Raw genomic sequence first — 14,107 nt, 5'->3', positions numbered from 1 at the left:
TAGCCTGAGGAAAGATGATGGGAAGGGAGATTAGCGTTTAAGTATGTACTCCTCTATATTTCTTTAAAATCCGTAGCTCAGGGAAAAGGTACCAACTCTTGCCAAAGGACCCCAACTCTGTCTGGAAATAGACAGACCTTGTAAAGGATAGGAAATCAGATTTTTTCTCATGCTCTCTGGTTCATTACTCCCTCACCTCTGAGGCACAGGGGAAATGTCTTAAGGCTTTTTAAAGGACTTCCAAAAAGGGTTATCAAGGTCCCTTAAAGAGAAATGATCAGTGCACAAGATAAGTCAAGTATAGGACAGCTATTTATTTCTTTCACCACAAAAAAGTGCTTGAAACAAAAAGACACAAGACAAATCCTTAAAACATAGTAGAATAATTCCTCACTTCTATAATACTTGCCTGGGAATTAAATACTCAAAATGTTAAAAATTTGGAGTACTTTATGAAACTGCTGATAGACATTTTACCTTCATCTCTATACTACACTGTCCTATAAATGCATTCAAGATCTATATTTTCTGGAAAGCCAGGGAATAGTTTGAGCTCGTCCTCCTGGGAATGGTCATCTTCTCCTCAGAGAAGTAGTTTCAATGAATACCAGGCACACGAGCTCTTGGTTTTTTGAACTCATGAGATTGCTTCCAAAGCAAGAAATGACTCTCTCAATGTCACTCTTTGGCCACATCTGCTCTGGGAAAACCCCAGAAACCAAGAGAGGTAGCCAGAGACGGGGTTTAATCTCAAATTTATCTAGTCCAGCACATGTTCTCATTGCCATGGGTGAGCCACTACTATCACTTCCAGAATTTGAGTGGAGAAATATTTTCTTTTTCTTCCACCCTCAATGGAGTCTGAGGTAGAGGCTCAGAGAGGCCCCATCATGCTTGATGCACAGGAACAAAGAAAGGATAGTAGAAGTTGCCTCTTCTTCAAGTCTCCTGAGGGAGCAACACCTCCTGCTCAGTGGCCAATCATCTTTGATGCAAATCATCCAAACCATCTTGCTGCTGCTATGGGAACCAAGGGACCAATCAGTGACTGTTTCATCACCTCAAAGTACAGCTCCTTGAGCACTGAGTTTGAGCACATGTCTCTCTGGAAGTGGCCGAGGAACCTTCAGACCAGAGGGGCTCCTGCTGAGTCCCATTGCATCCATCCACCATAGCCCTGATTCTTGCCTATTCTGGCCTATCTCCTTTTTTATTTCTTTTTCAGTTTTTTTAGCATTAGGGACTTGAAACTAGATTAAAAAAAGACTTGACATACATCAAAGGGAAAGAAGGAAAAAATGAAGCAAAAAGAAATTTCAAGTTGCATATCATGGCCATCATATCCTAAAATGCTCCTAATCTAGTGAAACAGGTGGACACTAACTTCTGGCTCCCACAATGCTCTTCTCTTTCAGCCACTTCCCATTTTCTTCTTGTCCTCTTTCTTATCCACTTTCTAGGCTGATACTTCTAACCATCTGAATAGCCACTTTAGAATGGCTCCACCTGTAAGACACAATCTTCCCAATCAGGATAGATTCAAAAATCTGTAGTCATGCTGAGTTCCATATTTCTAGGATTTGTGAATTGATTGCTACATGTATGCCTTCCCCAACCCTGACACAGGGAGCAAATTAATCACACTTCTGGAGATAGGTTTATGATTTATTGTGACAACCCCCCCAACAACAATAACAATAACAACAATAAAACACACACCAGCAAACCTTCTGATGATGAGCTTTACTGACTGGAAACCCCTTGGCCCTGAGATGAGAGGTACTGTCATACCTGAAGCCTTTCCAGCTTGCTAGGACCATGACAGTCATGGACTCTGGATGTATAGCCTCTGAGAGCTCAGGGTCCTTGCTGAGCTATGCTGAGGCCACTGATAAGATGTTAGTCCCAGCTGCATGCCAACACTCAGATGAGGCCACTATCTCATAATTTACCTTACCCCTGAGCTCCCTCTCCTTGGCTGCCCAGTCCCTCCCCACTTGGCCCCATTTCCTCCCATATCTCAGGATGCATGTGTAAGAGGAAGCAGCATTAGGGGGCCTTCTCTGGGGGAGGACAGGGGGAAGAGGGGAGAATAACCTGCCCTCATATTCCCCTCTCCCCTCCCACCCTCCTCCTCCTCCCCCACCCACAGTTTGTCTGTATGGAGTGCCTGGTGACAGCCTCCATGGACATGTTCCCCAGGCAGCTACGGAAGCCAGGGAGGAGGGAACTCCTCATCCTCTTCATGGCTGTCGTGTTCTACTTGATCGGACTTCTCCTTGTCACTGAGGTAAGAGGGACAGAGGGGGAGCTGGTGGGCATATTGGACCCCAAGCTGCAAAAGGACATTGGTTTAAATGATGGAGTCTCCTCCTGTCCTCACCCAGAAGGGTTGGGCACCTTCTGTTCATGGATTAACTGGAAGGGGAGAAAGGGAGGATCTCTAGGGGCTCATCCCAACTGGGTATGAGGAAGAACCACCCAAGAGCCTGGCAAGACAGCGCCTGCCCCAAAATTGCCTGGGCATTTCCTATTCTTAAAGGTCCACTTTTCCATCCCAGGTCCCAGACATTCTCCTCCAACAAGAGCTCAGCTTTGCTATTTTCTCCACAGGGTGGAATGTACGTATTCCAGCTGTTTGATTATTATGCCACCAGTGGCATGTGCCTACTCTTCCTTTCATTTTTAGAGGTGATCTGCATTGGCTGGGTGTATGGTAAGCATGAGGGATGGAGGGAGGGGGAAGAACGTGGGGCAGGGCACGGATATGAGAAGAGGAATATTTGGACCAAGTCCTTGATGACATTGGAATTCAGCCCCTCTAGTCCCAAAGATTATCATCTAGCATGTCGTGGTTGTTACAATAATGTTTCTTTCACATTTCAAAAGCCTCATGATTTCACTGATCTCCTCCTCTAAAACAACCTCTCCTCTTCTTGCTAGAGAGTCTTTAGGAGCTTTTATGAGGAAAAAAAAGAAAGTCACCATTTTGTGATTACTTTTTGTTGGTAAGCCTCTTTGACTTGAATCAGGCTGACCCTTGAATGACTGGCGTCCATTCTCTTGCTGGGTCTATATCAGTCTTGGTAGAACCTGCTAGATATATTTTTTCCCACCAACATAGGCTTTGAGAACCCAAAGTCACCTTGAAGCATGAAAGCTTGATAGACTTGAAGTGTTGGGATGACACTAATCTCTCTGACAAATACGATAACTAAAAGCTAGTCATTATTTTTCCAGTAGAGTTGGAAGGAATGTTGGATGTTGTCTTTTCCAGCTTCTCGGTGTGGTGGTGTCCCCTACAACAGTGGCGCCAAACTAAGACAGAAATGGTGGGGAGGGGCACTAAAGGGGAGTAAGATCCCTGCAGGCAGCATATCGACTTAGAAAATTACATATTAATCTTGTCTGTGTTAGTATATTCTGTGTTAGACCATTCTATCTTATTGTAGTTTCATGATTTCTCAGTTCTTTCCTAGAACATTCCTTTTATTTTATCTTAGTTTCAAGTATTTCCCAATTTCTTCCTAAACTTGATTTTTTTAAAAGAGGAACTAAGGATGCTGAATTAATATTATAGGAGTAATTATATATGTATATATACAATTAATATTATACAAGTAATATCTTGAAAAGGGGTAAGAGACGACCTTAGTATGCTTCTATGTGTTCAATCTCAGCAATTCATAATTTTTATAGCACTTTAAAAATGCTTTTTTCTTTCCTCTTCCTATTGAAATAAAAGTGGCATATAGGCAGGCTCTGTCTGGCTTGCTTTTGTTTTTGAATCTCTAGCACAGTACCTGCAACATGTCATTGTTGTTCAGTCATAACCGTCATGTTTGACTCTTCACCCCATTTGAGATTTTCTTAGCAAAGACACTGGAGTGGTTTGCTATTTCCTTCTCTAGCTCCTTTTATATAGACAAGGAAATGGAGGCAGATAGGGTTAAGTGACTTGCCCAGGATCACACAGCTAGTAAGTGTCTGAGACCAGATCTGAGCTCAGGAAAATGAGTCTTCTTGACTCCAGACCTGAGACTATCCACCATGCCATTTAATAGCCCTGACTCATATTAGTTGCTTAATAAATTCTTAATTTATTGACTGATAGAGTTGAAATGACTGAAACTGTCAGAATATTCTGTGATAAAATGAATCAATTCAAATGAGAAACTCAACTGAGCAAGTTTAGTTGGTTGTGTTGACATTTATATCATATTGTTAATAAAAATAAATGATAAAATAGAAATGAGCTTCCTCGAAATTTCTAGTGTATGGCAGAATTGGGATTTTCAAGACCGAAGGATCACTTTCTCAGAAATTGCTCATCATCCCCCACGCCACCCCCTTAAGCATTCAATTATATATAGTGAGGCATGCAGAATAGCAGCCTCACTGTTACATATTCTCCCTTTTGAACCCGATCCTAACCCTAACTCTTCAGAAGCTATTATAAAGAATTGTACATATGGATGTTTATAAATAATGTATATCAAATATAGGATGTTGGTACTTTATTGTCTAGAGTAGATTAATTAGACCATAAGCTGAAACATGCCATATTTTTAATTACTTATTTCAAACAGATTTAAAGCACTTTAAAGTCTCATTTTGCTGCTCTGTATTCAATATAAGTCTTTGAAAAATGTTATCTTAGACACCTATTTCTGTGAAGCTTGCTCTGAATTCATTTTAACTTTCTGTGGATTACATTTTGTTTTGTTTTTAAACATGAGAGCTTCTTGAGGGCCATCTTAGGTAGAATAAATACAGTGACTAAAAGAAATTTCATCTTGTCTAATGTTAAAAAATAAAAAAAGGTTATTATACTATAGTGTCAACCACTAGAACATACCTACTTTTGTTTGCTATTAATTAACAATTTGCTCAAGATCACAAAGTTCCCAGTAACTAGCACAGTGCCTGGAATAAAGTAAGAATTTTTTTTTTTAGAATCCCTACCTTCTGTCTTAGAATTAACATTAAATATTAATTCTAAGGTGGAAGAATGGTAAGGGCTAGGCAGTAGGGGTTAAGTGACCTGCCCTGGGGTACACAACTAAGAAGTATCTGAGGCCAGAGTTGAATGCAGTAAAGCACTTTTAAATATCCATTAAATATCCATTGAGCCACCTTGCTGCCCCCTATGTGTTTTTTTTTAAACCCTCACCTTCCATCTTAGAGTCAATACTATGTATTGGCTCCAAGGCAGAAGAGTGGTAAGGGCTAGGCAATGGGGGTTAAGTGACTTGCCCAGGGTCACACAGTTGGGAAGTGTCTGGGGTCAGATTTGAACCTAGGACCTCCCGTGTCTGGCTCTCAATCCACTGAGCTACTTAGCTGCCCACTATGTATTTTTAGAAATGCTTGTTAAATTGAATTGAGAGATGGTATTTGAGCCTATATCTTCTTAAGTCCCAGTCCTGTATGCTCCCTTATGTTCCAATTTTTTATTGAACCTATACCTTACTCGCACACTAGTATAATGACCTGTGATGAGATTCAACTGAGAATGCAAGAATCCCAAACATTTTAAAAGAATTCCAAGTGGTTTTTTTTAAACAACCAGTGTTTTGTTTTTTAAATTTTGCATCAATCCCATAAGGACAGACAAGCAAGGAGTTCTTCCTGCCGATGTCACATGAGGTAATTGATGCTACACATAGTAGTCACTTGACTTGCCCAAGGTCATACAGATACTTGATAGCAAAGCTGAGAATAGACTTCTCATTCTTTTGATTTTCAATATATTACAAACCAGGAGCTCTCCAAAAAGAAGAGTAATATGTATATAATGCATTAAAGTTTGCAAAGCACTTTTAAATATCCATTATATCTTTTTGATCCTCACCATTTTACAGATGAAGAAGCCAAGACTAAAGTGTCAGAAATAAAATTTGAACTCACATCTCTCCTGACTTCAGATCTTTATACTACACTGGTTCACTGTCATTTTGATAGACTCTGTATTCTCCCCATCTCGTCATTTCTCGATGATCATTTATTTTATTTTTTAAATTTTATATTTTGTCAACTACATATATATTTTTTGACAATTGTTTTCTGACAGTTTATGATTCAGATTTTCTCCTTCCCTTCCTCCCATCCTTTCATGATGGTCTGATATAGGCTACGTCAGTACATTCATGCAATACATATTTCCATCTTCCCCATGTTGTGACTGAAGATACATATCACATATACAATAAAAAAAAGCTGATAAAGGAAATGAAAGGAAAGATTTTGTACTTTGATTTGCAATCAGATTCCAATAGTTCCTTCTTTGGCTGTGGATAGCATTTTTTGAAAATCATGAGAGCCTTGGGGTTATCTTGGAACTTCCAGTGATAATTTTGAGAAGTCCTCTCTCCTTTCCCCTGTCCCTGTCTTCCATTTCCAGCAGGGAACACTGAATTACCATGATGATTCCTTTTTAGCTCCATTCTCTCATTGCCATTCTCTCTCTCTCTCTCTCTCTCTGCTCCCTCTATGCCCATTATTCCAGGAGCCGAACGTTTCTATGATAATGTTGAAGACATGATTGGCTACCGGCCATGGCCACTGGTGAAGATCTGCTGGCTTTTCCTAACTCCTGGACTTTGCTTGGTATGTTATCCTCTAGTCCAGCTACTTTACTCCTAAACTAGAACTCTTAGAAAAATAGGAAAAAAATATTTAAGCCCTATGTTTTATTTTTCTTATCAAGAACAGTAAATAAGTGCTTTGGTTTTGTCTTTTTATCCTATGTGCCAGCACAGTGCTATGCGAATGGTAGGTACTTAATTGGTGTGTATTATGTTTATTATTTTAATCAATAGTTCTCTTCAGTAATAGTCTTGTATGTCTTCTCAATATCTCTTCTTAGAGATTATTCTGGCCCAATTTTATTGTCAAAACCATCTCCTGCCTACTTATCCAAGTACCTAAATGTATATGTTTCTCTTTTTCTTTGTCTAAGTGCCCCTGTCTTCACCGCTGCCTCTGTCTTTTCATCTCCATTTTTAAAAAAATCCTTACCATCTGTCTTAGTATCAATTCTAAGACATAAAATGGCAAGGGCTAGGCAATTGGGGTTAAGTGACTTACCCAAGGTCACATAGTTAGGAAATATCTTAAGCCAGATTTGAACCCAAGTCCTTCCTACTCCAGGATTGGCACTCTATCCGTAGGCACACACATATTCTTAGTATTAACATGTGCATATTACAATGATGGATATATTAATACACATGTATATGTAAACATTACCAACATATATACATAGATGTATAATATGTGTAAACATTACATATAATTTCTATATTCTACATGGTTTCTAATGTTTACTGAAACTTTCTGGCCAGGTAAAGTCTTCATATATTTTATAGCATTCAGAAACAAAATCAATATTTTACAGAGATAAGCCAAATACAGAAAATTCTGCTTAGGGTTTTTGGTTCATCAAACAGAATAATAGCCATGTTGGGAGGTCCATCCTTGGAGATGATATCGTTCCAGAAAACTAAGATCTTGTCCAGAGTATAACTGAATCCAAGGCAACTTCCTTTGGCTAATAAAAGGAACATTCTCTCTATATTATCTTAGTTTCATCTATTTTCCAGTTTCTTCCTAAACTTGATTGTTTTCTAAAAAAAGAAGATTAATTCGATGTTTGTCAAGAATGGAAGAAAAACCATTTCACTGTGTGAAGTTGTCTTTATGGGATTTTGATTAAGTTTACATAAGATTTGGGGACTGAGGGCTTTAATTGAGGACACTGAATTCACATTATACAAATGATATTTAGGAATGAGTTAGGAAAGGGCCTCAGCCTGCTTCTGAACAACGAATATTTTTAGAGCACTTTAAGGTGTTTGAAGTAAATTCATCACCCATAAGATACATTATACAAATGTTATTTTTCAGAAGAGGAAAGTGAAAGATATAGTGACTCTCAAAAGTCCACATAACTATTAAGTATTGGAATTGGTACTCTCCTGACTGTTAAGTCTTCTTTTCACTACATCCCACTATTTTCATCCCCTCCCTCATATCTCCTTCATTCCTTATTTCTAACATGGATGTAAGTAAAGAACCTCACAACTTTCCTATCCTGTCTTCTCTTGCATCCTCTAAAAGAGATTCACTACTTCTGATTTTTGTCAGACTTAACGTCTATTTCCAGTTATGTTTAGAAAAGAAGTACCCTTGACTTGTACTGACCCTTCAAATGCCTTAATAAAAGTCGTCTTTGGTGGCGGAAGCATTACCATCCTTGATGCTAGAATTCTCATATGATTAGGGGCAGACTGCTTGAAAACAGCAGGATAGACTAAATGACTTCCTAAGTAGTGTTTAAAGATCCAACAATCCTGATTTTTTTTTTTTCATTTTGAAGAGAACACCAGACTGATTCCTATACACACACTCTAACCTTCTGTATTTCCAAGGTTCCTTGTATTTCAATCTTTGCCATATCTTGGTGGTACAGAGAATGAGCAGGGGTTGGACTGAGAATAACAGAGAACCTCCTAAGACTTACCAAAATGGTTGAAAAATTCTCACTTTTAGTGATTAATGAGAAAAAATTGGTATCAGAAAGAACCACAAAAGTATTGTCAGTGATTATAAAGTCTTGGCAAAGAAACCGAAGACCATGGAACACAAGTTGTATTTTCTTCAGTGATGCTCATTGAAGCCAAGGAATGCAGAAAGAAAAAAAATAATTATCTTGGGAAGTGACCAAGAGGATGGCATCTGAGAATGTGATCTAGATTCTGGATCCCAGTTTACATGGATGACAGATTTTTGACCAAAGATGCAGTATACATAACATAATCTGTTGATGTCTTGCAAATCTAATCGAAAAGGGTGGACAAATGAGAAGTCTACCTATGTATATCCTTAAAGTAAGATATTATAGAGAGTAAGCACAAACAAAAAAAGAATAACAACAAATACCCTATGTTTAGGCAACAATAAGATGTCCTAAAACAAGATGGTAAATTTGACCTCATAGGTGTCATCTCACCACATGACTGGCTTATTTTTTTAAATTTTTTTTCTTTTTAAACCCTTAACTTCTGTGTATTGGCTCCTAAGTGGAAGAGTGGTAAGGGTGGGCAATGGGGGTCAAGTGACTTGCCCAGGGTCACACAGCTGGGAAGTATCTGAGGCAAGATTTGAACCTAGGACCTCCTGTCTCTAGGCCTGACTCTCAATCCACTGAGCTACCCAGCTGCCCCCTTATTTTTTTTTTAATATAAATGTCTTATTCAAAGTAATTAAGATAAACAAAAATATGGAGAAGGGGAGAAGAAAGAGGTAGCTTAGTATTTTATGAAGGCAAACTCATGTGAGAAAATCCAGGAATCAGAGGGAAGGGGCATGATGGAGATCATCTGGGCAAAAGTCAAGGAGGGACAACAGAACTGCTTTTGTTATTAGAAAATCTATGCCACCCAATCCAATACAGAAAGAAGAAATAAAGGAATTTAGGAAAGATAAGTCTTTCACTGAGGCATACTTTAGTGATGGGGGACTTCAAACATCCACTTGAACTTTCTTCCCCTTCCCCACTTCCTTTTCTTCATCCTTCTCTTTCTCTTCTCTTTCTTCTCCTCTATCATCTTTCTCTTCCTCTGCATAATCTGACATGTACCCCAGATTTGAAAAAAGCAGATTTCAAAAGGTTCAGAGAAGAAAGTAATGAACCAAGGAGTGAAATGAGTAGGGAGAAGTTTGCCCAGAAGAGAAGAGAGATGTTCCAGAAGTAAAGACATAGATAGAAACAATTCTAGTAAAGAGGGAAAATGGATTTATCTGAAAAGACCTTTGTGGATATACAGGAAATTCACCAACAAATTTAGTTTTAAAAGAAAGTAACATACAGAAGATGGAAGAAGCAGTTGTATTAATAAAACTAAAACTGAAATTGAGCTGAGGAGAGATAAGAACAATAGACACATTAGGTTATATGGAGGGAGGAGCAAGGATAAAAGATGGGTTAGGACCTTTGCTTGAGATGGATGAGATAATTATAACTAACAACTGAGAAAAAAGCAGAGCTGCTAAATTCTTACTTTGTTTCTGCTTTCTCTTCAAAGAAGAATGACCTTCGTACTGGAAATAACAGACTAAAATGACTAATAGGAAAATGATACTCACAAGATAAGTAAGGAGATAGTAAGAGATCATTTAGTAGCCCTTGATGAATTCAAGTCACTATCAGCAATATTTGAAAGATCATGGGAAAAAGAAGAAGGATGGTATGATTGGAAACTGGTAAATATCCTAGTTTTGAAAGAAAGGAAGGAAGGGAAAAAGAAAAAAAGAGAGTCCACAAATTATAGGCTATTGAGCTTGATTTTGGTTCCTAGAAAAAGCTATAGAAAGGATCATTAAAGAGATGGTTGACCAACATCCAGAAAAGGAAGTGGTGATTCAAAGAACCAGTATGATTTCATCATGGGCATGCCATCTAACTTATTTCCTTTTTTGACAGGATGGCTAAACTAGCAGAAGGACTCCTGTGGATATAGTTTACCTAGATTTTAGCAAGCTTAAGTTTTTAAAATTTGACATTAATAGCCATAGAAAAAGAGAATGTTTCCATCAACAAGACAGAACAGAAAAACAGGATTATAGATAAAATGATAAATTACATGCAACTTGTTTTAAATATACATATGCATATCTATTTATTTATTAGCATGTTACTTTCAAAGTTGTCCTGCTTGCCTGCGTTTCCCTCTGGACTTCTTTTTTTTGGGGTGGTGGTGGTGGTGGTTTTTGCGTTAAAAAATACTTTGATTTCTTTTCATTTTCTTCTTGGTAACACTTTCACTAGTTTCTCCCTTCCTCCCAAATCTCACCCAAAAAGAAATAAAATGCAATCCCTGTAAGCAATAAACATAGTAAAGCAAAACACATACATATATTTCTAATGCCCCCAAATATGTCTCATTTTGCACCTTAAGTCCATTACTCTTCTATTAGGAAGGAGGTAGTGTGCTTTATGATTAGTCCTCTAGAGTTGTGGTTGATCATTTTAGTAAACTTTTGATAAACTATCTTATACTACCCATGTGGAGAAAATAGAGACCTAGATTAGAAGATAATACAATCAGATCAATCAGAATTGATGAATTTGGGATTGAATGGTTGAATGGGCAGTAGCTGTTAATTATTAACAACTCAGAGTCAACATGATGGAAGGTCTCTTTTGGAGTTCTCCAGGGATCTGTGCTTGGTCCCATGCTGTTTTATGTATTTTATCAATGTCTTGGATTAAGGCAGGTGCTCATTATATTTGCAGATGACACAAAGCTGAGAAAGATAGATAATATACTAGATGAAAGAGTCAGACTCCAAAAGGATCTCAACAGGCTAGGTAGTAGGCTGAATCTAATAAGACAAAATTCAATAGGGATAATGTAGACTCGTACTTGGGCACAAAAATATATGATGTGAAAGGCATGGCCAGAGAGTAGCTATTCTGAAAAGGACATCTTTGATTTTTAGTGGGTTAAAAGATCAATATATGATTCAGCTACAAAAAAGCCAGTGAAATCTTGAGCTGCATGAAGATGGGGCGTAGCTTTCAGGAAAAGAGAGGTGATCATCTCAAGGTAGTCTATAATCATCAAATCACATCTGGAGTAGTGTGTTCAGGTCTGGTCCCCATGCCTCTAGAAGGACATTGATAAACCAGAGAATATCCAGATGAGGACAACCAAGGATGAGAATGACTTGTCCATGACACAGGAGGCTTGGTTGCAGGAAATTAGCGTGTTTGGCTTAGAGAAGAGAAAAACCAGGGGAGACGTGATAACTGAGTTCAAGAATTTGAGGAGCTATCATGTGAAAAGAGGTAGGTTAATTGAGGATTCCTTTTGTGCGTGGTTGGTCAAGATGGCCACTGAAGTCCAATTCTTAAATGACTTTGAATCTGATTCTGCAATTAATGGTTCATCATATGGACCACCGTCCTACCCATCACTGTCCCTTCTTTTACCCAGGCCACATTTCTGTTCTCCCTGATCAAGTACACACCCCTCAAATATAACAATGTCTATGTGTACCCACCATGGGGATATTCAATTGGCTGGATGCTGGCACTCTCTTCCATGGTCTGTGTTCCAATCTTCTTCATTATAGGCTTACTGAAGAGTCAAGGCTCCTTCAAGAAGGTAAGAGGATAGGAGAAGAAGGGAGGGGATGGGAGACATGATAGAAAAGGACTGCAGAGAGATCTCATGCAGGGAACAAAATCTGGGAGCTGAGAGTGCACATGGAGGTTAGGCTAAAAGGATTACCTGGGATGCTATATCATGTTGTAAAACTAAGGGGCACCCTCTGCCATTTCCCACAGAACCTAGTGGAGTTCTATTAGAATGCATTTTATTAGTATTAGTCTCATTGGAAGGCACTGTGAGGTGGATGTTTTTGTATACCTGTGTGTGCATGTAAAAAGAGACCCAATGGAATGCACCATATGGAAAGTGCAAAGACATTTCCCATATTGTAAATGAATGAGGTGCCAGGTCATTTCCACTTTGTTCATGTTCAGACATCAGGTAGTGAACTGATCTCCACTGGTCCAGCAAGTTGTAGGAAGAGAAAGTAGGTTCCACCTTACACAGACTGGTGGATTTTAAGAATGATTCTCTCTCTACCCATCTCCATCTTATCTGTTCTCTCCACAGCGCCTTCAACAACTTATCTCCCCAGCCTTGGATCTGCCGCAGCCCAAGCGGTATTCCGATGGTGTTCATAGGCCGAGTTGTTCATTTTCTCCAGCTAAAGAGGGACTGATGACCTTGGAGAAAGAGACTCACCTGTAGACCACGGTGGGAGCTTGGAGAGATTAATAGTCAGAAACTTGAGATGAGCCTCTTCAGTGCCTTCTTATCAGATAGCATTCCCTTATTCCCCCCCTTGTTCTAATTCTATCATGCAAAAAATGGGAATGAAAATGGCTTCCCTTGTAGCAAGGGCCAAATTCCTATCATTTCCTCAGGTGGTGCAGCTATATTCCTAACTGCTTCTTCCTGGATGAGCATAAATGACTTGGTTAAAGATGTTATCACTGGTACATGCCATGCGATAAAGGGGTGTCTTGTTGGAATACACTATCTTATACATAGGGGAAAGGAATCATTTTGCAAATCAGTATGTTGTGAGAATTTGAGGAAGGTCAGAGAGAGAGAGAGAGAGTTATTTGACTAGAGTATGTCACATTAGGAGAGAACATCTAAAGCCATACCCCATGCGGTATGGCTTGTGTGTTGGGGAGGGGATCTCTGTTGGAGCACATTTCTGGTGAGAGGATTATAAATAGAATTACCATGATGTAAGGAGATTTCATGTGAAATGTACTATGTGTTGATTTGGGGGTCCCCTCAAAACATGCAAAGACGTGGAATGCATTAGAAAATATGCCCATTATGTTTCAGTACTTCCATTAAAATTGATTAGTAGGCAGTCATGTCTTCAAAATTGTCCTAGAAATAGTCTTCCCTTGGAACAGGGGAAATGGGAAGGGGAAAGGACAGAATCTAGAACCTGGTGATTTTAATCCTAAGGTTTAATGGAAACTCTTACCCCCAGGTAAGGAGAACCAATCAAAAGGAAAGTTTTTTGGCATGTTACTATCAATGCCCACAAAGTCTCTGGAAGTAACTGTTCCTCATTAGTGATCCCCTAGTTCCATGTTTTCATTCCATCAGAAACAATAGCACTGGGAAGTGGGGCAAGGAGACAATTGCCACAAGAAAAACTGAACACACCATTTTCCCTCTGCCCTTGCCCTCCTTAGCCCCTTTAACCCTACCAGGACTTGTACAAATTATTCTACTTTGGAGGAAAGTTTAAAGCAGGACATAGAAATAAAATTGTGAAGTTCTTGGAGCCAGTTGGGGATGGTGAGAAAGACATTCTTATTGACTTCAAAATGGTTTCTTATAGCCAGAGAGAGAAGGTAGCCAGAAGGAAGATGGCTCACTTCTTTCGAATATCAGACAAATGCTGATCACTAGGTATGATCTGACTGGGCAACTTTCCAACTTTCCCTACACATGGGATTGGTTATGTTACATCCTTTGAATCAGACCAACTTTGGTGA

The 14,107-nt window shown here is 39.0% G+C and overlaps 1 protein-coding gene across 1 annotated transcript in view; it reads left to right on the top strand.

Annotated features, from left to right (window-relative positions):
• The window catches only part of SLC6A12 (solute carrier family 6 member 12), a 39,974-nt gene extending 26,081 nt beyond the window's left edge, over window positions 1-13,893 (top strand). The window contains exons 11-15 of the mRNA XM_044677496.1: window positions 2,153-2,290; window positions 2,614-2,716; window positions 6,509-6,609; window positions 12,003-12,173; window positions 12,690-13,893. Coding sequence (XP_044533431.1) covers window positions 2,153-2,290; window positions 2,614-2,716; window positions 6,509-6,609; window positions 12,003-12,173; window positions 12,690-12,827 — 651 coding nt within the window. The 3' untranslated portion in view covers window positions 12,828-13,893. The remainder of the gene's footprint in view (window positions 1-2,152; window positions 2,291-2,613; window positions 2,717-6,508; window positions 6,610-12,002; window positions 12,174-12,689) is intronic.
• Window positions 13,894-14,107: the final 214 nt, after the last annotated feature.

Source organism: Gracilinanus agilis, chromosome 5 (genome assembly GCF_016433145.1).
Source record: "Gracilinanus agilis isolate LMUSP501 chromosome 5, AgileGrace, whole genome shotgun sequence".
NCBI classification, from domain to species: Eukaryota; Metazoa; Chordata; class Mammalia; order Didelphimorphia; family Didelphidae; genus Gracilinanus; species Gracilinanus agilis.
This window is presented reverse-complemented; position numbering and strand designations above follow the sequence as displayed.